Source organism: Folsomia candida, unplaced genomic scaffold, assembly GCF_002217175.1.
Source record: "Folsomia candida strain VU population unplaced genomic scaffold, ASM221717v1 Fcan01_Sc009, whole genome shotgun sequence".
Lineage (NCBI taxonomy): Eukaryota > Metazoa > Arthropoda > Collembola > Entomobryomorpha > Isotomidae > Folsomia > Folsomia candida.
In genome coordinates this window covers 3,706,436-3,731,095 of record NW_019091201.1, presented here as the reverse complement: position 1 = coordinate 3,731,095, position 24,660 = coordinate 3,706,436, and the positions used below count along the sequence as shown (strand labels likewise).

General features: G+C 38.3%; 2 protein-coding genes across 2 annotated transcripts in view; both read right to left on the bottom strand.

Annotated features, from left to right (window-relative positions):
- LOC110854402 (terminal nucleotidyltransferase 5C) overlaps window positions 1-24,660 on the bottom strand; it is a 77,721-nt gene that overhangs the window by 30,736 nt on the left and 22,325 nt on the right. The gene's annotated exons all lie outside the window — the stretch shown is intronic.
- LOC110854180 lies at window positions 21,573-24,626 on the bottom strand. Its single transcript, XM_022102579.1, has one exon. The coding sequence runs from the start codon at window positions 24,624-24,626 to the stop codon at window positions 21,573-21,575; it is 3,054 nt and encodes a 1,017-aa protein (XP_021958271.1).

Sequence of the window (24,660 nt, the reverse complement as noted above, 5' to 3'; positions counted from 1 at the left end):
AGCATGCAGGACCAGAAAGCAGAGGTGGAATTGAAAAGGGACTGAATAAATAGATTCACTTGACTTGTATGAGTTTCATGTCATGAAATTTGCGAAAATTTCACATTTATGCAAAATGATTGGGGCAGAATTAGGCGAATTGTGAGGCTATTTTTACGGAATGGGTGATCCTCCAAGTAAGAAAATCGACTAGCTGGAGAGATGCACTTTTAACTGGACAATAAATTTGACTCATCCGAATTTGGGTAGAAGTTACAAGCTCCATTTCATGAAATTTTGCGAAAATTCACAAAATTTATGCAAAATGATTAGCCGAATTGTGAGAAGAGGTTATTTTTACGGATGGGTGATTCACCAACTGGATAAAAAAATCTACTAGCTGGCTGGAAATGCACTTTTACTTATGTAGAGTCGCTTCCTTTCCCATTAAATTCACTTCCAGTAAAGGAACCAACTTCAGTGGGGAGTTGACCCCAAGGGAAAATATCTGTAGGACACGTCGTAGCTCTTAATGCCATTAAATTGTCAAAAATTTATGACGTGCATATCCCCACACACGAAATGAACTGAATGACGAGGATGAATTATTGGGCAGGCAGTGCTCTGCTATACGAATAAAAAATCATCTCTGTCTGATCAATAAAATAGCCAAAATCTGACCTGTTCGTCCAGGTATCATGCTAAACAAATTGGTCTCTGATTGCGTCTCAGTCTAGCACCACACAAAATTCGATGGCATCAATCAACCAAGACCAAGTCATCTTACTCACATATTTTTGGCATTGCATTGCATTGCACCACCAGGATCAACCAAATATGTAAAAATCACAAACCAAACCACATTCAGTGAGTTCATTATGGACATTTTCGACTGGATGCATACATACCTTTGATTGAAGGTAAACATCGTGAACAAATCCGGTTTCATTAGATATTTATTTCTACGAATTTATTTTTGTGTACATTTTATTTAAAGCGAGTCCACTCCACGTATCGATACCTGGTCTAGATCACAGACTAACCAACGAATCAACCAGTCGCCGCGGAAGCGTGAGGGGACAGAGGGGCAATGTCCCCACGGTTGTTCGATGTCCGCATCATCTCCCCATCTTGTATAAACCCCTCCCTCCCCCATCCTACAATTGTAATGTCCCCCCAGCTTCCGCGGCCACTGACCAACCAACTATGTACAAGAAGTTCTGTATGATATGATGCACGACAAGCCCAACTAACGAAACATAGTCGAACCAAGCTTTTTGGTTTATCTGTGGTTTATCTGCCCAACTTGTAAACTTGCGACGAAACAGTTTTGCTTTTCTTTCAACGTCTCGCTTAATACAGGACAGGTTTTAAAAATGTTACGAAATAACACATGCACCAGACCAGCCAGTGCATGAAGGAAGGCATGATGTGCATATATGTGCACTAATGCATAAGATGTGTTGGCAATAAGAGCTGCTTGGCTTGGCTTGGCTTGGTTTATTATACGAATTTTCTTCTATCTATGTGAGATTATTTTTCAGCATTTTATAATCCACAAATCCTTCCTCTGGCACAGAGTAACACCACCATTTGACATCAAATCATGGCACGATATGCTACCACCACCACCTTCTTCGTCTTCTCGTATCGTAATGATGATCACTAATCAAACCTTGTTATTATATATCATCTCTGCTGGATGGATGGATTTTTATCATGGTTTTTTTGGCTGGGCTTCATTTGTGGAAATAAAGTCGAGACGAGGCCCAGACAACCAAACCACGGAATCATGCAGCAACTTTATTTTATCAATGGCTACATGAGCTGCTGATTGTGGGAGACGGTGCGTTTTTGCTATGATTTTCTGACATAATGCGTAAAAGAGACGCATTATGAGACCAGGATAAAAAAATTCTTGGAACAGGACGACGACTGAAATTTGGGAGCATGGGAAGAAATGATGATAATGCACCCACCAATTTTTTTGCAAGATCCACTTAAAGTTTGTCGTGCAGCAAAAATGGTAAAAATAGGGGTGATCTCTGTGTGTATGTGTGTTGTTGTTGTTGATAGTGTGGCTTGGCTTACACAATAATAACATTGCGCAGAATTATGAGTATGTATGCGTAATTGTGGTGGATAGAATAACCTATTTTTATCCCATTTTTATCCCAAAAGTGTGCACAATGCACCTGTGAGAGTCGTGCTTGCCTTATCTGCATTAAAAACAAGAACGTATTTATGTGAGGGAGATAAGTTAGTCAAAATGTCAAATTGTGTCGTAGCATCTCGGCATGAATCTGTATGTAATCTTGTATGTAATCTGGTTAAGTTATTAAATTCGAAACGCATATGGACTAAAAAATGTAAACAGAATTAGAACCAGTAACAAATTTAGTTGGTGTAAAATACAATCTGATAATCAGATTCTGATTCAGAATGAGTGATACAGAAACGTGTTCTTTAATTCATGCTGTTTCCATATTTTGGTCAAATTGTGACAGGGAACCTCATCCCTTCCAATTTGAATGAAGTGACAGTAATGAGTTGACAGCTACATGTCCCTTATGCAAAAAATTAGGCAAAAGTTGCATAATTTTACTCAATTTCATGAAATTTCGTATCCACACAGACACAAAACATTAATGTTCAATGAGATGACTAGCAAAAATTGGTAACGTTGAGACGAAAAATTTCTCAGAATTTGTACAATTTTCATGAACAGCGCAATTAATAGGAATTTATGAAAAAGGGTATAAAATTTCATATCTACAATACTAACACAAAACTCTAATTTTTCACGTACAAATATTCAATGAAATGCGATGACAAACTAAAATTCCGAACATTGAGACGAAAAATTTCCCAGAATTTATAGAATTTTGATGTATTTTACACATTTTTACAATTTTCATCAACCGCACAATTAAGAAAAATTCAAGATACATACAGCTTAAACTTTAATTTTTCAAGGTATATTCAATGAGATGACAAAAAAATTCTGAATTCTGAATTGAGACTAAAAATTTCCCAGAATTTGTACAATTTTTTTGTATTTTTACAATTCACATGAACCGCACAATTAATAGAAATGGTACATACAAAAAGCTTCAGAGATTAACATTCGGCCTGTCCAATTGATTGAGTGAGATGTGAATCTGAGGCATAACGGCGTGTAGTACAGAATACACTCGAGCCGTACAATCTAAACCGGTGTAATCGTACAATGTAAACCGTGACATAATAATAAAGTTTTATAATGCAAATTATTATGACTCGTGTGGATGTAGTACACATGTCTTGTGGGGAAGAAGCTTCAAGCTGCGAGAGTCAGTCAGTCAGTCAAAACTTGAGAGAGAGAGATTCGTCTTCATCCATCCACGTAAATGATCGGGATTTCAAACTTGGTACATTTTATTATATGTGCTTTTTACATCGAATCGCGTAGATTATTACGTACATATAGACGCACCAGGGTTTCGTATTTTGATGGTTTGCTACATTACAAAGCAAGAAACGCAAAATATATGCACGAAGTTTTTTCATAATTGTAAAACTAAATTTCGATTCTGCAGCGATTCGTTTCTTACGAAATTCGAATAGAATTTGTAAATATGTAAAAATTTGATGCCGTAAATAATAAAAGTATCAACTCGAAATATATTTGTTTATTATAAGATGAAAAATTTTGCACGGCAAAGAATGAAACGCAAGAAATGCGAGGTGCAAGAAACTGCAAGAAAGTGCGAAAATAAGCGCCATTCAGCCACGCGCCGTACGAAGTATAGCGCCGCGGCGTATTTTCTTGCGCCCTGCATTTCTCCCAGGCCAAAATATTTCCCTGCAAGAAACCTCTTTCTTCTTCCCGTTATTTCTTGCACGTGGTTTGGTCACTTCCACCCGAAACATTGATGCACAGCCCATCCGTCTACTTCGATCCCCACCTTTTCGTCCGTAACGTTTTTTTTCTTCGCTTCAAGATTGCGTTGAAAGAAACAAAATAATTCAGCTGAACTTGAAGTAACGCTCACTTTACTTTTTTTCTATAAAATTGAGTTGACTTGATCCAATGTAATTTGATTAAAGCCCTTGAAACAATGTAATCTCGAATCTCACTACGACACGAAAATGCGTTTACTTTCGACTCGATTCTTCTTTTGGGGCTTGGCGTAATTAACCAGATAACGTTTGAATCTCGTTGTAGAAGGATTTTTTTCACGTATTTTTGTTAAGAAAATGGAGATGTGTATGCACCTCCAGTTATTCATGATCTTAAGCAACAGGTAAAAAAGAAGTGCCCATTGTACACAAAATAATAGGAATGGAAATGAAGTGGCAAGAAGAAATGAAAATGATGCAAGTTTAAAAGTCGTAATAAATAAGTTAGATTTTGTTTTTTGGAACGAGAAAAATAAAATAAAAATCCCGTTAAGAAACGTAAAGTATTATGATTATTATGATGTCTGATGATGTCCGTCTGAGGAGGAGAGTACGCCAACCTGATAATGACAGATCTTGATGTCCTTTGGATATACGGTAGTACCCCCTCTGAAAGCAAAAAGTGTGAAGCGGTTTGATGCCATGGCCCAATTTACGCCCGTCACACCCCTTTGAAGGCGCGCCCGATGCCAAACTAGCTGCACTAAAAAATTCGCCAAAAATCCAATTTTGTTCGGATTTTCATAATAGTTACATATTTATGATCCCACATAGTTGCTTTATCATATCAGATATCAATCTGAATTTTTTTGGAATTTTGAATTTTTTCAAGCCATGCCCTTTTCAGGAAATATTCGAAAATATTGAAAATTTCTGAAAAGTTAATTTTGCAACTGAATATGATAAAGGGACTATCTGGGATCACAAATACATAATTATTATGAAAATCCGAACAAAATTGGATTTTTGGCGAATTTTTTAGTGCAGCTAGTTTGGCATCGGGCGCACCTTCAAAGGGGTGTGACGGGCGTAAATTGGGCCATGGCATCAAACCGCTTCACACTTTTTACTTTCAGAAGGGCTACTACCATATATCCAAAGGACATCAAGATCTGTCATTATCAGGTTGGCGTACTCTCCTCCTGAGTGTCCGAGCGAGGGTACATAGTAAAAACTTGTAAAAGTTTATGAACCCAGGCTGAGATTTTTTTTTATGTTATTATTGTTGAAATGAAAGTAAATGCAGCGATAATTTTTGTCCGTTTAGAAATTCGTAGACTTTGACTTGACTTTTCATCCGGTTCGACTTTTTTAATCTTTGCGCAGTCGGTAACTAACTTGAAGAGAAGAAGAAAAGTTCTTCCGGCATCTTTGTGTAATTTATGATTTGGGAGATGTTGTTGCATCAAGAGTTACATATTCTAATCATCCGTTAACAGTTTTTTTTTTTTGTAGTTGAAACATCTGTATGCAATTTTAAGCAAGATTTTTGTGAGGATTAAAAAACAGCGTGAAAATTCGTTCATATTTTGTGATTTCTGGAGCATGCAAATTTGCGAATAATATTTACATATGTAAGGAATAAAAATATGCTTCCTGCATTGACCAAAAGCATTAATTAATTCAAACCCATTAAACTTGCATTGCAGTGAATGTAGATAATTTATGAGCAGCTAAAAAGTAACATATTTACTTAACTGACCACATACCAATTTTTCTTAAAAGGAGCAACTTTTTATTGAAGAATGTGCAATAAAAATCGCTCAATTGCTGCATCTCATAATAAGAACTTCTAAGAATTTGCCTCCTACATACATAAAAAAATGAGACTTACTGAAATGTATATGTTCTTATCTTGCAGAAGAGTATCATTATAAATTACAGGGCTTAAAATCAGTTACTTTTCTTATTAAATAAATATCACACCCACATTTTAATGCATTGTTCCATTTAATCGACTGTTTTGGTTTTGGTTTTTATCCTAATCTACACAGGTAGACGTGTAAAAAGGTGTTTAAGCATAACATAAAACTGAATGGTTATTAATATTATTTACTTTTTTGTCGATATTACATGTGTATTGCGGAAGTGAGTAAATTTGGAATGAATGAATGAATGCAATTGATCCAATTGATATTTGATATTTAATAAAAACCTTGAACGATCCTGATTCAGGCAAGAGTTAGATTGGATTGGCAAATGTGGTTGGTTATGGATTATATTATTGCCTTTGTCTTGGTGAGGTTTTATTTAGCCTGCATTTTGCAATGGATGGATGCATTTTTACTTTTAGTGGTGTGACCTTAAAATGAATGGTATGGTGGTGCGTAATACATATGCTCACATTCTTGTGCATTGTTGCTGCATGGTGAGCACTTGTATCAGACGATTGTTGTGCCGTATAGGTAAGAAATCGAGAGTATATTTACATATGTACGTACATAGATATGTTTATTGCCACCTCACTCACTCCTGGAAGTAATTAAGTCGTTCGATGTGGTTTATTTACCTCTAATTCGCCCCTTCTTATCAATTTGATATCGATATTTGTGTATATGTTACGTAGAATAACTGACTTGATACGCCTCTATTTTCAAGTAGGTAAGGCACATTTTATTTGTAATGGAATTTTGCTGCCTACCTGTTCTTTGTCACTGTTGAGTGCTAATCAACTAATCAGCTAACGAATGAAGTATAATCCTGTCGGAACTGCATTATGTAAATTTATGTAAATTTTTGCACATGTATTTTTTGGGAGTGCAAAATATATTTTATGCGAAATAAATTTAAAATGTTGGACTAATTTTATGCATGCTTGTCAACCAAACTTATAAGCTTGGAAATGTAAGACTCGTGTTAACAATATTTTTCATACTTGTCTCACACGCATATCTATCTAATTTGAACACCTCAAATCGCCACAAATCTGACCATATACGAGCAAAAGTACGTACATACATAAGTAGTCACAAATCTGTATGTACAGGTGCAAATATGTAGTACAGAGACACGTATGTATCACCATTTCTTCATTAAGTCAAGGTTATCCTTACTTACATAAATTGGTGTGGATACCTTTACGGAGTGTAATAAGTAATGTAAGTAATGTAACGCACTAAATCTATTACCTGATTCTGTTACAAGAACACGAGTGTAATTACCTACAAACTTGGTGATGGCTAAGTTTCTGTGCTAAGTAATTAATGAGAGAAGCAATTAATGCTTCTGTATCGGATTATAGTAGTGTGAATTAAGTAATTAACGAGTTACGATAAGTGGCGAAACGTTAATACGTATTGACAATGGTGTAAGTCATGTATGTACATATGTAAGAAAGATGAGAAACACGGTTGTTCTTGTTTTTGCGAAGAGAGCAATTTGTTGCGGATTTTAGGTGCAAAATTTTTGCAAGCGTTATACATGCATACATTTCTTAATTAATAAATTACGATATCAGTAGTTAATATTAACAAAGCTGTAACATGCATGTACATAAGAAAGATGAGAAACATGGTTCTTTTTTTGCAAAGAGAGCAATTTGTTGCGGATTTTGAGGTGCAAAAATTTTGCACACTTTATACACCTTTCTTGTACCAGGATGTTATTGAATTTACATGATTTTCTGTCTTTTGCATATTCAGGTGTCAATTCTTTGAATTATTGGGAGTCTGTAAATTACACATTTTTTATGATAGCAGCAAAAGTCCGGTTCCATTCTACACGTGCAACGTCACGTCATTAGTTTCATCTCATTATTTTTTGTGCATGTTACATATGTATGTTGGTTGGTTGGCAAACATTTACTTTGATTTAGAGAGCATGTGCCGTGTAAAGAGAGCTGCTGCGTAATCAGACCAAATTTTATGAATGAATAAAACCGACTAATAATGGAATAAGGGCCTTATTATTGCTCCTCAATAAAAATTCCTTTCTCCAACCAACACTATCTACTAAACCTTATTCACTTGATACATAAATACGAGCTCACGTCGAGCCACATACAGACTCGAGATGCTCCTTGTTTGTAATTTGCGTCATTTGTACGAATGTATTAGATCCACACATAAAAAGATAAACAACAACTCAACAAGTATGGTTTTTATGTGGAACAAAGTACAATGGTGATAAACTAATTTGCATCACTCATTAATTGCATTCTCTGTTTTAAGAGAGTGGGTGGTGTGATTATTGTGAACTTAAATTCTCTCAAGATGTGATGCAATTTGTTGAGCTGTGCTGTCACAAATTTTTAATGTCGTTCATGGTCAAAATAATCATAAGAAGAATATTGAAATTATTTGAAATGTGTGTAAGCAAGGGAATTTTAGCAGGTACATATTTACAAATATTTGCAACTAGTTGCGTGATTTTTTCACCTTCACCTGGACTGTCAATTTCCCAGGTTGCTTAATAATACAGATAATCGTCGTCGTCAATAGTAGTGAGGTAGTCCTCATGGCAAAGTTAACGTCAGTTATCCCAACTTTTGCTATGTTATTATTACTGAAATTATTGCATACGTACATATGTCAATACGCAACTACCGTATTATTATCTAATTTGCTTTGGGCAAAAACATCAATAAATCGTGAAGTAACAATAACACCAATAAAAATTAATTGTGATAATTTAGCAATCTAGTACCCATATGTATGTATATTATGCGTATAATGTGCAAATTTTTTGCGTGCAAAAATTTTGCATACATGCATCTGTACACGCCGGAGCAGAGTGGAGTCATTCCAGGCGTGGTTTAATTAAAGTTGTCAGTAAGTGAACCGACAAATATGTACCTGTGACGACCTTGAAGGGTGTGACAGAAGGGTATCCCCAAAATCATGGACACTTATTAACCCGTTAACCTTCAACCCCTTTTATTTTATACCCTTTCCCTTTCATCTACACGAGTTCAACGCATGTCTAGGACTACTTTTGTAAGTAACCCTTCAGATGAGATGAGATGAGATAATGCGTTAGTTTCCCTTTCATACAGAGGTTTTTGGGGGTTATTGGGTACGTTTAGGCGACCTTGTGGATGGGTCCCTTTAATTTTATGTACATACACAGATTTTCTTTCTCCAGGACAAAGACGACCTTGCGTAAGAAGATGACTTCACACGTTTGTGTGGATTTATAACAATAAAATTTGTTTCATATTTCATATTTTGTTTCTGTTTTTATTGGGACGACGCTTAGCTGACCGTGAATTTTGGGATAGAATTTCTGGCCGGGCTGGGCTTATGTAAAAGCCTTGTCCATCCAAATCCATTTAAAGATTTTTGGAAGATGTAATGTTTTAAGGTTTGTTTGTTTGGTCAGAAAATCGTGCCTATTTCATCCCTGCTCGACAAAAGGGAGAGAAGAGAGATGAGAAAAGTCACGAAGTAGGAGCATGATAGTTCATCCATCATTTCGTGATTCTTCTTCTGTAAATAAGTAAGTCCTGCTGCAAAAGTGACAAATGGTCTTTCTTCACTGTCCGTTTGGATGAATAAGTTGCCAACTAATAAGGAAAAGTCCTAAAGTGGGATCAGTCAGTCCAGTCCGGTCCAGTGTCATTGATTTGTATGTATGTACATACATAAAAGCTACTTGAAAAAATATGGACAAATATGGCAGTGTGTATCGTATTCATTTTCGAAATGAAGTAAATTATTGTTCAAGTTAAGATCCGTTCCTTAAAAATATAAAAAAAGTGTAAATAATAAATTCGAAGATTCTGGTACGGTGTTGCAAAATTTGTTGCAAAATTTGGGGGCATGCAATTTATGAAATACAGTAATTTATGAAAATGCATCCAAAAAAATGAGACCTTCGACATAATATTCTCCCAGATTTCAATTAAGAGAAACAAAAGTTTGGCATGTCATTGCATGAAGCTACTCTACACCCCGGAGGCATTTCGTCCTTGTGACAGTGACGTTTTTTGTTGCATTACATACAGCTTGACCGTTGCGTACTGCATGCTCCCTGCAGAGGGACTTGTGTGACGATGACATGGATCCTTATTAATTGCATTTTCCAACCAACCTACCTACTGAACAAACCAAGGAAAATCGTATTAATAATGACACACAGCTCCTCCTCAGCTTAACAAACTTTTAGTCGACGTCGTCGTCCCTTGACTCTTGACAAGAGTCGCAGGACTGACATCGACACATCCAATCCAATCCTTAGTATGAATTTCTTACTAAAACCAAGTCCACACGGCGACGTCTCCACTACTTCCACCACTTTTATCTATTTACCCATCCGCCGCAATAGATAAGTAAGTAAGTATTTACTTGTATGTATGCACGTAGGTACTTGCTGCAGCAGGGACAAGAAGGCATGATCTGCCATAAATAAATAATAAATGGTAAAATCAAACCAAAACCAAAACCAGCACTACTTTCCATTATTATTATCATCCTCCATCCATCCATCCCTTGAGTCCACTTACTCCACCTCCTCCTCATGAAATGGAAGGTCGCCTGTGCTCTCTCACGTCGTTTTGTTCTTGTTTATATTGACCAGAGAGAGAGAGACAATAATACTAAAATTGTATAATTGTTAACCAAGAACTGTGCTGTCATGTCCGCAAATAAATTTGGTTACATCATGACAAAAGTAGACATTGTAGATATTGTATTGTTACAGAGTTAACATAACACAACAATCAGCACTACTAAATCCAAGAGCAACTCGTTTTCGTCAATAGTCAATCTCCACTTATTTGTCAAGGCTGACCTTACACTTATAGATCACTGCATGCACAAACCACGGTGATGATCAATAATACACCCCTTTCTCTCTTGTAATCAGGGGCCGCGGAAGGACAGAGGGACAATGTCCCCACGGTTGTTCGACCAATGTCCGCATCATCTCCCCATCTTATATAAGCCCCTGCCTCCCCTATCCTACAATGTTAACGTCCCCACGGCTTCCGCGGCCACTGCAATATCTCTCTTATTACGTATTCGTATTCTGTTCCACGAGTGACACGGCTCTGATTAATAGTTGGTTGGTTGGTGTTTAAGATCTCAAATAAATAATAGACTTTTGGCACCGCCGTATCAATTTCTTTATGTAAGTCAGCACAGGGGTGAGGAAGCTGCCTACATGTAAAAATCATGTAATCGTGCCTACGATATTGATAAGATTGACAGGAAGACAAGGCTGAATTTTGGGGTCCTCCTAGCTACTTATGTAGATATCTATGGACTCATTATGAATTCGCGTATGTACACAAGTTATGTCACTAATCAGTAATTGTTGCAAAGGCCTTAAAGGTTTATTGGGTTTCAACAATGTGTATGTATGTAAGCAAATAATAATAATGCAGTGGCCACGGAAGCGTTCATAGGGACAATGTCCCCACGGTTGTTCGATGTCCGCATCATCTCCCCATGTTATATAAACCCCTCCCTTCCCTATCCTACAATGTTAATGTCCCCACGGCTTCCGCGGCCACTGTGCATCCCTAATAAAAAACAAACAAGGTTTTCTCTCACCGCGTTATTAGCAGACACTCTATTTTCCGTAATTGGATTGTGTAACGCGGCCAAAAAAAAATTGAGATTTACTTACACTCGACTGGAAACTTGTAAAAACTTTGTCTTTTTTTCTTCTTGCAAGTAAATGGATAATCAATAACTTTTCCTTTCTTTACTTTACGGTTTGCCAAGAGATGAAATGGGCGAGATAATTCTGAAACTTTTTAGTTTGGGGAAATCCTCTCTGCTTTTTTAAAATCCCAGATGAACCACAAAAAAGTAGGATCGTTCGTGTCTAGCCAAGCGTCATTCTACATAGAAGATTGCATTATCATGGCATGGTTGTTGTTATTGTTATGAAATTGGAGTCCGGCCGGACAATGATGAGGCAAACAAAACCTGCTGGAGTAAGAGGGTCACTTTTACACGGAAAAAGGACCAGTTCGTCAAGTTTTGTTGTTGTTATGGACCCATTTTATAGTCAACTCAACCCGGGTGGAGTCTGGACTGGACAGGACAACTTTATACGTGGAGATAAACAGTGACCGCGGAAGGTGGGGGGACATTAACATTGGAGGATAGGGGAGGGTGGAGTGTGTATAAAATGGGCAGATGACTGTGGGGGCATTGTCCCTCTATCGTCACGGTTCCGCGGTCATTGCATCATGTACGTACATGAGTAGCCTGAATCCTCCCAGTGGCCGCGGAAGCCGTGGGGACACATTGTAGGGATGGAACGGGTTTATATGACATGGACAGATAGTGAAGACATCAAAAACCCGTGGGGACATTGTCCCCCTGTCCCCACGCACCCTTCCGCGGCCCCTGGATATAAGACGACTTTTCATAAAAATACATCGTATCGTATATGTCGCCGTCCTTGGTTTGAAACGTCCAAGGAGAGAGAGAAGAGAAGACGAGGAAAATATATTTATTCTGAATTGGGCGAAACAACCAAAACCTGTCTTGTTCCCCTCTTGGGACAAATCTGTCCACTTTATTTGCTTTTGTTAGTACTAGTAGTAGCTCCTTACTACTTTCTTTGAAATGCTATGTATCCTTGTAGCAGATGAATTCCTGCACATTCACGACAACCACGTTCACGTTCGACTTTGATTGAGTTTCCAGTCTAACACATCCCTTTTGTCTGCCCGTTTTAATACATTGTTCTGGTCCGAATTTAGTACCAGAGTAAAAAAACACGGGTTGCTCTTTATGCTTTCGTGGTATGAATTATTACCCCATAAATTTTTAAAGGAGAGATGTGTTAAGAATCTTATATGGAAAAAGGAGACCAGGTGAAAATTTTGCTGATATGTATTCAGTGGCCGCGGAAGCTCAAGGGGACAGAACAGAGGGACAATGTCCCGACGGTTGTTCGATGTCCGCATCATCTCCCCATGTCATATAAACCCCTCCCTCCCCTATCCTGCAATGTTAATGTCCCCCGATGTCCCCACAGCTTCCGCGGCCACTGTCTGTACATACAGTTAATAATAAATGGGTGCGAGTTTTTAAGCGACGAGAAGGATGATGCAAACGGTTTGAAATGAAAAAAAAGTCGGTCGAGGTGGTTCGTGGTATATCCCGTAATTTATTGCGGCTCATGTTATAAATGAGTAAATATTGCGTGTATCTACTAAATACGCTCGCTCCATGGATCTTTTTTTGTAAAAGACTGCTTTGTTAAAAAGTGGCTGGCTGGGTAGTAGATTTTACCTATAAGAGATGTTGAATTTACGACATTCAACGGGCTTCCAAACAAAAGTAGTGGTTTGGAGACAGTGGCCGCGGAAGCTGTGTGGGGACATTAACATTGTAGGATAGGGGAGGGAGGGGTTTGTATAACATGGGCAGATGATGGGGACATCGAACAACCTTGGGAACATTGTCCTCTGTCCTCCGCTGCCACTGGAGATGAAATGGTCTCTTTTTCCAGGCAGGTTGAGTGATAAAACAAGGCAGAACTACATGCACTTTATACTTTTTTAGTGAAATGGTTCTCTGTTGCAGTTTAATTTTCTTGTACTCTTTTAATTGTAACTACCTTTTTAACAGGTTCACAACAAAGTATTTGTGCATATGTCGAGCTTAGCTTGGACCATTTTCTCATGGTTATGTGTGCTGCCTTTTATTAGTATCTACTGATTTGTTACCAAGATAATGCACGCCTGGGTCTGCCAAACTCTAAAACCTTTCAGCTCATATGTATCAGTGTCACCTTAAATATAGAGATTTTTACAGAATATATATGTACTAGACAGACAACCGTCCTGTCCTCACCGGCCGGGTGAATTTAGGTCATCCGAACCATATACCAAGCAAATCGATGTGAGATGCAAGTTGCGTTTTCCTCAATGGCATATTTTCATGCGGACGTGTCATTTATGACGGTTTGTGTATCACATTAGATGCTTTTTTGTTGGAGGAAAAGTGAAAATTGATTACAGAACTCTCACTCTTTTTCGCCAATTTTTTGCACATTGCTAATTTCACCGTGCGAACATTAATCTTTGGAGATGATGAGTTACAGAGAAAAATCAAAGATTGAATTGTATTTAGCTTAGCATGGTCTGCTGGTGGTGCTTCTGCGGCAGTTGAACTCTGCCTGCACCAGGTCAGTCAATAGTAATCAAAAACTCATTAACTTCATTTCTCTGTATTTCATTTGTTAGCAGGCGAGTCACACTGCTAAGTAAAGTAAGTGGATTGGGAGAAGATCCCAAAAGACGGAACCGGATGCGGGCTAAATTAGTAAACAGAAACTACTCTGGAAACGTGGAAAGCACAAAGAAACTCAGAATCAGAGTGCCGAGATTTGGCTAATCCTTGCGTACAGTTGAGATGAGGGCAGTGGCCGCGGAAGGGTGGGGACAGAGGGACAATGTCCCCACGGTTGTTCGATGTCCCCATGATCTCCCCATGTTATGTAAACCCCTCCCTCCCCCTATCCCACAATGTTAATGTCCCCACGCTTCCACGGCCACTGGTTGATTGAAACAACGTCAATATATACACCTTTGTAAAAACAGACATGCTTCTGGTTGTCAAATGTGGTAAAGTGAAACATGACCGAAATTATAATTAGACAGGTAAATAAGCCTTGCTTCCACATGTATTTGCCACGTGGGAAAAGTGAGATCAATAAATGAGAATTAATTAAAACTTGTCGAATAATAAAGTCTCATTATAAATTCCCACAACGATTTTCCCCGGAAATCGAGACAAATTCTGGAAATGAAATTGATGACGTCTTACGCAGACGGATGGTGGGTGGACATTGTTAATTTGGCAATTTGGCAAACTTTTCGCCACAAGGAAGAGGAAAATGTATTGTTTGTTCATGAGGCGATGTCACTTCTTCTCAATTCGCAATGGGAATTTATATGTACCATTTAAACCTTTGAGAAGAGATTTAAGCAAGCGGATACAGCATCGAAAAGCCGCACATTAAAGGGAAAAAGCACATTTCTAGTACTATTGATTGCTCTAGTTATTTACATTTACGTTTCTTTTGAAATTGGGACGGCTACGACACAAAAATTGTCATTTTATTCAGCTGCTGCCCAAATAAGTAGGTAGATATGTATGTGCTACCTACCAAACAAGAGAAATTACCGCAATTGACTGACTACACCGTCAATGGTAAACAAATACGTTTCAAATCAGGATACGATACGATGCGACAAATTGCCAAAAAGTCACCATTTAAACGAATCTTTGAGATCGTGGATTGGATTGCATTGCGGACAAGTGCACGCAGGCTGAACCATTATCAAAGAGAAGAAGAATGAATACGGATAAACACCAAACCCACATTTTTGTCACATTTTATTTCATACAACAAAACAATTTTACACGTGCTGTTAAATAGCAGATTGTCTCGAATCCATTGTGAAAAAAGTTTGTTTTCGTGTGGATGTAATCCTGCTGCATGTTTCAAAATACAGGAACTGGTCCCATTTTGCTAGAGATTAATTGTGTCTTGGGATAGATATATTTTTGGGCTACGCAAGTTCGTGAGGTGCTTAAGTAGGTGGTAGAAAATGAGAAATTTGGTCGTTTTTAGGCTGACTCAAGGCTTATGTAGCAGGCATGGTTGTCTGTCTGTCCATCTTTCATTTATTGGTTACGCTCGTAAAACTTATTCAATCGACTTAAAATTTTGGACACACGTGGAATACGCAAAATTGGGAATCAAGGTCCAAAATGAGCAAAATCTGTCGAAAAGCCATAAAAAATGGTTTACTTAAAATCTGTCTAAAAATTAAAACCTATCAGTACAGCTTTGCTTAGCCCGAACCAGGAATGATTACTAAACCCATGTTTGTCAGTAGTTTTCTATGAAATTATGTGCTACTATTTTGCACTTATTCTTCCATCAATCCTTCGTATTACTACGCTCCAAATTCTAAAAAATATTTACTATCCCTTCCCTTGACTACTTCCTAGTGGAGGTCGTCTCTTTAGCCCACCTGGTTAATTTTTGTTCATATTTAACTTCATGTTATTTCGTGAAAAAGCAGTATGGATCTCTGGTCCAAATTTCAGCTTTCTATGTTAATTTCTGAAAATCGGTGGGGGTCACCCCATAGGGTCCCTCTAGATGAAAATTTTACCAATTTCACTTCATATTCTTCCATTAGGGGCCATTAGCAGCCTCTATGCCAAATTTCAGCTCGATTGGATGATTTTGAAAAATCGGTATGGGTCACCCCCTCGGGTGCCTCCGGTTGACAAATTTTCCAATTTCACTTCATATTCTTTCATTAGGAGCCATTAGCAACCTTTGTACCAAATTTGAGCTTTCTACGGCAATTTTGAAATTTTGGTGCATAATACCCCACCCACTCCGATGACCCCCACCGGTCAACCACTGGACTAATGTCACCCATCTTCGAACTCGTTTCCTAACTTTGTCCAATATGCATGTGGTAAAAATTTCAAGTCAATCGGTCAACTCGTTCGAGAGTTATCGAAAGACAGACGGACAGACAGACAGACACACAGACAGACAGACGGACATGACAATTACATAAGCCCTGGTTCGGGCTAAAAAAAATAGTTTACCTAAAATCTGTCGAAAAAAATAGTTTTTCTAAAATCTTTCGAAAAATAAAAATAATAGTCTCCCTAAAATTTGTAGAATTTTTGTTAATTACTCAAAATCTGTCTAAAGATAAAAGAAGTTTCCTCAAAATCTGTCGAAAAAAATTAGCTCTCTAAAATTAATAACAACAACCTGACTCGGGCTAAATAAGGCTGCATTATAGGTTTTTGAGTACATTCTTATTTTAAATACTTGCCAATCCATCCATCCATTTGTCCAGCATTTATTACAAATTGAATCGTACAGTTCAACTGTCAATCTTGCCTGCCAAAAAAATCATCTCTTTTCTGACACTTGGATCATCTTCACCTTATTCATGTAACACATTACCCTCCCATTTTTTTTACCTGATAGCACAACAACCGTACTAATTAATTAATTCTGAGCATCACTTCAAATTAAAGTTGCTTTGTATTGTATTATAATTTACTTTTAGATAGGCAACCTTAACCCCGACCTATCACGACCCCACGTGCACCACTCTCAATCTCTCTCTCTATGACAGAGATGTATCGCGGAATTAATGACGACGAGACGACAACAATGAAATGAAAATGACCAACGAAGCCGTTGTGCAAGATCAGATTCAATTTTCAAACCTTTCATTAGCGAATTACCTGCTGCAATTAGTTTTAAGTGAGTTTTGACAGGTACAAAAGCTACGTATGCAAAAGTACGGTGATTGTTTGTAAGCAGTGACTTACATAAAATTTATGTGCATAAGCAGTGGCCGCGGAAGGCGTGGGGACGTTAACATTGTAGGATGGGGGAGGGATCGGTTCATATAACATGGGCAGATCGAATAACCGTGGGGACATTGTCCTTCTGTCTTCACCCTTCCGCGGCCACTGCATCATGTGCATACATTTGAGAGTAGCCTGAATTTTTCCAGTGGCCGCGGAAGCTGGGGGAAATTAACATTGTAGGATGGGGGTAGGCAGGGGTTTATATAAGATGGGCAGATGATGCCGACATCGAACAACCGTGAGGACATTGTCCCCAGATGCCCTCACCCTTCCGCGGCCACTGCTTACATATAAATACCTATTCTAAATAAATATGCATGCACGCAACCATCTGCTTGATTGAGGTAGTTGAGCAATTGTTTAATTTTTGTGGAGTATGCAAGTTGCAGCAGCAGTGAAATGAAATGAAATAACATTGAAAATGACATTTAAGGACTAATGAATGATTCTATAAAGAGTTTTAAACAAAGCAACGAATCAAACGAAATGAAGGTGATGAATGAAGACGAGTCAATAATTGAAATGCTCTTCACATTTAGAAATCAATTTACGATGTTACAAAATCAACTATGGATTGGATCATTGGATGAGTTTGAGAAATAATTAATGTGGTCGCGGTGTTCAACTTCAACCCTTTTTTGAGCAGATAGACATAGTTTTTTTCCGATGAGTATTTAAATCTTGGGAATTTTCATCATCATTTTGTTGCAAAGATAACTTTATGCATTTCGAGCATTTACACAATTCTGGTTCATTCACCAGATTATTTAATTGCCGTATCATCTTTATACACGAAATGAATGAAGATGACGATGATCTTTGAGAGTACACTCTAAATAAGTTTGTGCAAAATTTGCAAAAAATTTTACACAAAATTTAGTCAAGGTTGATTATTAACTTTTATCATGTAAAATTTTCCCCCAACTTTATTTAGAGTGTAGCTAAGACAGTAAAAGTGAGAGGATGATTCTCTTCCATATCTGCAGATTATGTAAAGTTTGTGCAAATAAATATCTAACTTTGCAACATTTGACATTTAACTCGTATGCAAATTAGGGAAATGGGAGGTCAATAATGTCAACTAATCAAGTCCACTTTTGCTCATCTGCTCACATCCTCCGGCTAAGAATAAATAGTAAGCAAGCAAGCAAAGTAGTAATAAAAAAGGCAACGACATCACGTCCCATTCATTGACTCTTCCAATTTGACCCAATCATCTTCTTCTCAAGTATTTGGCAAGAGTGAAATAATTATGAAAACGTGTGCTATTTGTGTATGTATGTACATGGTTGAAATATTATAATACTATTTATTTTTACGACACTTATAGCTGCTAAACTTTTGGGAAATAGTTGATTCTTTTAATAAGTGAGTGAATGAGTGACACAGGTAGCACGCGAGGACTAAGGTATTATTTTTATGTCGAAAAATAAATATGTATGTCGTCCTTACTTTGGACATTGCTGCCTTGCGTTAATTACCTTAAATAGTAGAAAAATTAGTACGATTTTTCACTTCAACAATTAATTATAGGAGGAGGAGAAGAAGATGACGCTAACCGGAAGTATGTGTATGTACGTATGTACATAATATTAATAAAATGCAGATATATTTGTCTTAAAACACTAAATTTTTCAGAGGTCGACACGTCCATTCAGATTTTATTGGTCCCTCAAAAGAAAATTACATTACATTTATTACAGTTAACAATGTCGTTCCATAAAATATGAAACATTGACATGACATAAAATATTAAAGAGATAATTTTTTTGTGCATAAAATTTTTGACGTGTGTAAAAATATGCGGTACCTCACATGTATTTAACAGTTCTCAAATACAGATAAACTATTTCAGAGTTATTCATCAACATCTCAAAATTAATTGTGTTGTACATTTGTAAAGAAAAACAATTTAAATTGCATCGTTAAGTAGATGAAGGTGTACGACAAACTAGTACATGCACTGCTTTATATACATACCTACACCTTGTCATTTGCTTGATAAGAAGGGAAAAAATATGAATTAATTTAATGACGCTTATCATAAAGCAGTTAATAGCATTGCATTCATTTTAATTCGTTTAATTAATTAATTAATTTTTAAGATTTGGAATAATAAAAAAACATGTCCAAATTTTGCCCACTCCTTGATCTGTACCTCTCTCAAAATAGAAAAATAGACCAAATTTGAGAGGACACATGTAACTAACCTTTCATGAAAAAATGACGGCATTAACACAACGCATTAATTATTATGCAACTTAAAATGCAATTCATTAAGCCGATCCTTAAAATAATTCATTCATTCGAATCACCTTCTTCTGAAGCCAATTTGAGGACACGGAAAATAGGATTGGAGCTATTTTTACTTCAATCGTCTCCAAAAAGTGTGTATATTCAGGTAAACTGAACGTCCTTCCAATTTAGTACATGCAGCTACAGAATCTGGTATCGTGGTGCAAGTTTTGTGGTCGTGGTCGTATTGCATGCATGCATGCATTGTTTTTAAATACGTACGTATGAAAAAGTTGGATGCTGCTGCGAGACATTTTGCGAGGAGGCCCATTAGGAATTTTGCCAAAAAGGCTGGTTGCACTTTGACTTGGTTATGGGCATGATCATCTCATCTCATGGATGGCCAGACCAGACCACTTATGCACTTCTTCAGCATTTAGTGTCTGCACGCAGGGGCCGCGGAAGGACAATGTCCCCACGGTTGTTCCATGTCTGCATCATCTCCCCATATTATATATACCCGGCCCTCCCCCCATCCTAAAAAGCGTCCCCAGATGTCCCCACGGCTTCTGCGGCCACTGGGGGAATTCAGGCTACTCAAATGTATGTACACGATGCAGTGGCCGCGGAAGGGTGTGGATAGAGGGACAATATCCCCACGGTTGTTCGATGTCCGCATTATCTTCCCATCTTATATAAACCCTTCCCTCCCCTATCCTACAATGTTAATGTCCCAGATGTCCCCACAGCTTCCGCGACCACTGTCTGGCCGTAAATAAGTGATTGTACTAATAAGACTGTGATACCCATTGATGAGGTAATAAGCCCTTTACGACGATGTGACACGTCCCTACTCAACTCGTAGGCACATCATATGTCAGTTGCATTCACTCCTTGAGCTAAAGTGTGAATTATTTGCTATTTAGTTGACTGAGTGACATGACGTATGCCTTATTTTGTTGTTCAAGAATGGCTTTTTGAGAGGAGGGAGGAAAAGTCACGCTATCCATTTATTTGCTAACCACAACTCACTCCTAAGTGGTTTGCTTGGTGCTTAACACTTAAGGGTACATGCAAAAATTGATGGACATGCAAAAAAAATCCATATGGATCCATAAAATATGTGCAAAATTGACAAATGTACAGGAACTAAGATAAAAATGGGCAAAATTAATGGTTGTAGTGTGACTCCAGCGATGATTTTATGAAGTAATTGAATAAATGCAGACTTTTTGGTTATTTTTTTCTTTATCACTTTTCAAGGAAATCCGGATTTAGGAAGTGTCACCACTTTGAGGCCTTGTAATTCGTCAGTAATAATGACGAAATGGTAAATAATGCACTTTTATGGAAGTATGTATAGCAGGTGAGTTATTACCTGATGAGACAAGAACCAATTAGTCAATAATCTAGTGGAAATTTAATAAAGTTTTATCCCAATTTTTTTGAGGAAACAATACCCTTCAATGTTTTAGTGTATCACGATAATTTTTTTGTAATGAAGATTATATTTTTTTTCATAAATTATGACGTCAAACTGGATTTTCTTGAATAATTTAACGTCAAACTGAATTTTTAAAAAATTATTTAACGTTAAACTGGATTTTTAAAAAATAATTTAACGTCAAACTGGATTTTTTTGTAATAAATTATTTTAATCTTTTATTTTGAATGTTACTGTTGTGAACGATCGGTTCGTTTCTGATAAATGACCAATGAGATTGTTAACACAGAACTCAGTACAATTATAAGGGGTTTATTATAATGCACAAATATCAAAATGACCCACAAATAATTGTTATTTAATACTTTTACTGTACTAAACTCACTAGACTTCTACTACAACAGACAGACAAAAGAGAAGTGAGGCTACACTAAAAAGCTCCACTCCAACTCAAGAATACCACGAGGCGTTAATTCACACTTAAGACATAGATGCCTCCCACGACTCTAAAACTATGAAAGAACCAACATTTCTGACATTACTCCCACCTTTGACCTTAGAAGAAACATGAGAAGGTCAAATCAAACCTTGAACAGAAATTATATACAACAATAAGAAATTATTAGTAGGAAATAAACATATTAACAAATGCCCAATCTCTCTGGGACTTTCACTTTCCTACCACTACGAGTAATCACTGCACTATCACTTTCACCAATTTTCTTGACAGTGTCTGGAACAGAAAAATGAATGCGTTGCTGGGTCGAAACTTCCAAAGGGAATACACGCTGCACCGGTCGAGTTAACTCTCCATTCTTGGTCTTGAGCTTCACGACTCGAACAATTCCATCCGGTCCAGGATACGTCTCCATGACCTTCGCCAACGGCCACTCCACACGCTTCTTGTTCACAGCTTCCAACAGAACAATGTCACCCAACTTGATTTCAGGGCACCTTTTCGACTTTCCTCTTCCTTTTTGAACAAGAGCCCCCAAATACTCATCTCGAAACCGCTTCCTGATATCTTCTCGCAATTGTTGTCGGTAGCGATATCTCTTGTTGAAGAAGTTGGCTTCCAAATCATCCACTTCTGGAAGTCCATAACTTCTCATCTCATTCAAAAACAATGCGGGTGTGAGAGGGGCCAAATCCTCCGGATCGTCAGACAGGTAGGTGAGAGGACGCGAATTGATGATTTCTTCACAATCACAGAGCACGGTCATCAATTCTTCATAATCCAAACTTGCTCGTCCCAACACCTTCCGAAGTAGGACCTTCACCATCCCGACAACTCGCTCCCACCATCCACCCCACCACGGTCCTGCTGGCGGATTAAACTTCCACTTAATTTGATTGACTGAAGTGGTGGTGGTAATCTCTTTCCAATCCAATTTTGCAAAAGCGTTATTTGCACCCTCAAAATTTGTCCCGTTGTCCGAGAAAATTACAGACGGACGACCACGACGGGAAACAAATCTTCTTAAACTTTGAAGAAACGCCTCTGTTGACAACGACGTCACCAATTCCAAATGTACGGCTCTGTAGACGGCACAAGTAAACACGACGAACCAAGCCTTCTGTCCTCCTTTCAGATACAGTGGTCCTCCCAAGTCGATACCAACAATTTCGAATACAGCCGCATCACGTACACGATCCAATGGGAGTGGTGCTTCCTGTGTGGTTACTTTCTTACTGGAAAATCTCTTACACTTCACACAGCTAGAGACAACTTTCTTCACTGCTTGTCTTGATTTAAGAATCCAAAATCTATCTCTCAAAATGCTCATCAAGTATTGGATTCCACAATGATTTCTTGACTGATGCACATGCATAATCAGCATGTCAACTACTTGATGAGAGTAAGGTAGTAATAAGGGGAGCTTGAATTCCATGGTGTCTGCTCTCCTCACGATTCGTGCCTCGACTCGTAACATTCCCAAGTTATCTTCAATCACATTTAATTGCTTGAGTACGAGGTCATTCTTACGGAAGGATGCACTTTGAATTAACTTAATTAATCTCAGCTCCGCATCCGCTTCCTCTTCACATGTCAGCGGTCCAGCAGGCTTAGGACTTGACTTGATGATCTTCTTCCATCGAAGGATCCATGCGACCATTCTCACAATTTTACGATATGTTGAGAAATGGTTCAAATACCAAGGTCTTGTTGATTCCAGAGCGAGGTGACTGACCACTGTCTTCTTCTCTGCCATCGCTACATTCAGATCACAATTCACTTCTGACCTCGGCCAGTCTTCTTCAGGTTGTCTTAGCCAGACTGGTCCCTCCCACCATCTGAGGTCAACTAATCTAGCTCCGCCACACCCTGGAGATGGTAAGTCGGCAGGATTATGCACGCCCGGAACGTGCCTCCAGTCCGCCACGTTACTGTTCTTCCGTATCTCTAGGACTCGATTATTCACAAATGTTGCCCAATTCTCATTCTTGTGAATCCAATATAACGAGCAACTTGAATCCGTCCAATAATTAATGGGGAGGTCTTCCGCCTCCAACATCGTCTTCACGGTGTTTCCCAACCGGACCGCAATACAGCATCCCAAAAGTTCCAAACGAGGGATGGTCATCTTCTTCACTGAAGCCACGCGAGCTCTTGCCATCACTAATTGCACATTAACTCCGTCGACTCCTTCACTTCTCATAAATACGCAGGCACTGTAAGCGTATTTGCTGGCATCTGAGAAAACATGAATACTTCGGCTAGTCGTCACACCCCGAAAAATACATCTGGGAATTTGAATCTTCTTTAACGCTGCTAATTCTGATCTCCACACGTCGAATCCTTTCTTCACTGAGTCAGGCACGCCCTCATCCCACCCGGTTTTCAACATCCACAATTCTTGCAGTAATAATTTCGGCATTAGCGTGACGGGACTGCAGAAACCGAGAGGATCATAAACAGAATTGGCGGCTGACAGAATCTTCCGTTTAGTAAGAACTCCGTCGAGTTCTTCATCTTTCACGTCAAGTGAGATGCAATCTGATTCTAAATTCCAGAGTAATCCAAGCACTGGTGTGATCCGAACATCATCCGAATATTCTGGTTCTCCACTCCAAATCCAGCCTCTTAAATCAAATCTTCCTTGCTCCATTATCGCAGTTGATTTTCGCACAAATTCTTCCAACTGTTCTTTATCATCTAAACTGGCGATGCAGTTATCCACATACAAGGACTTCTTCAAAAGTTGAGCGACCTCACGACCTCCTTCACGAGCACTATCCAAATGGTGGTTGATAGTTGACGCCAACAAGAACGGACTGGATGACACTCCAAAAACAACACGGCAGTGTCGAAATACCTCCACCTTCTTTGTTGCAAAGTCCTCCCACCATAGGAATCTTAGGAAATTCGGGTCCTCTCTTCTCACTGATATCTGCAGAAAAGCCTTCTTCACATCCGAGACTACTCCGTACCGTTTTGCTCTGAATCTCGTTAATACGGACGGAATCAGCTCGATTAGGTTCTCCCCTTTCTCCAAGCAATCATTTAATGAGGGGAAGTTGCTCGTCTTTGCAGACGCATCAAACACTGGGCGAGTGGGAGTGGTCGTACTACTCGGCTTAAACACGGGTCTGTGGGGCAGGTAGCTTCCTACACTTTCAATTTCATCTTCTGGTACCCGTTCAATTACGCCACTCTCCAGCCATTCATCAAAAATCTTCTGATATTCTGTCATCTTATTGGCGCTTAATAGCTTGTTGGTCGCGGAT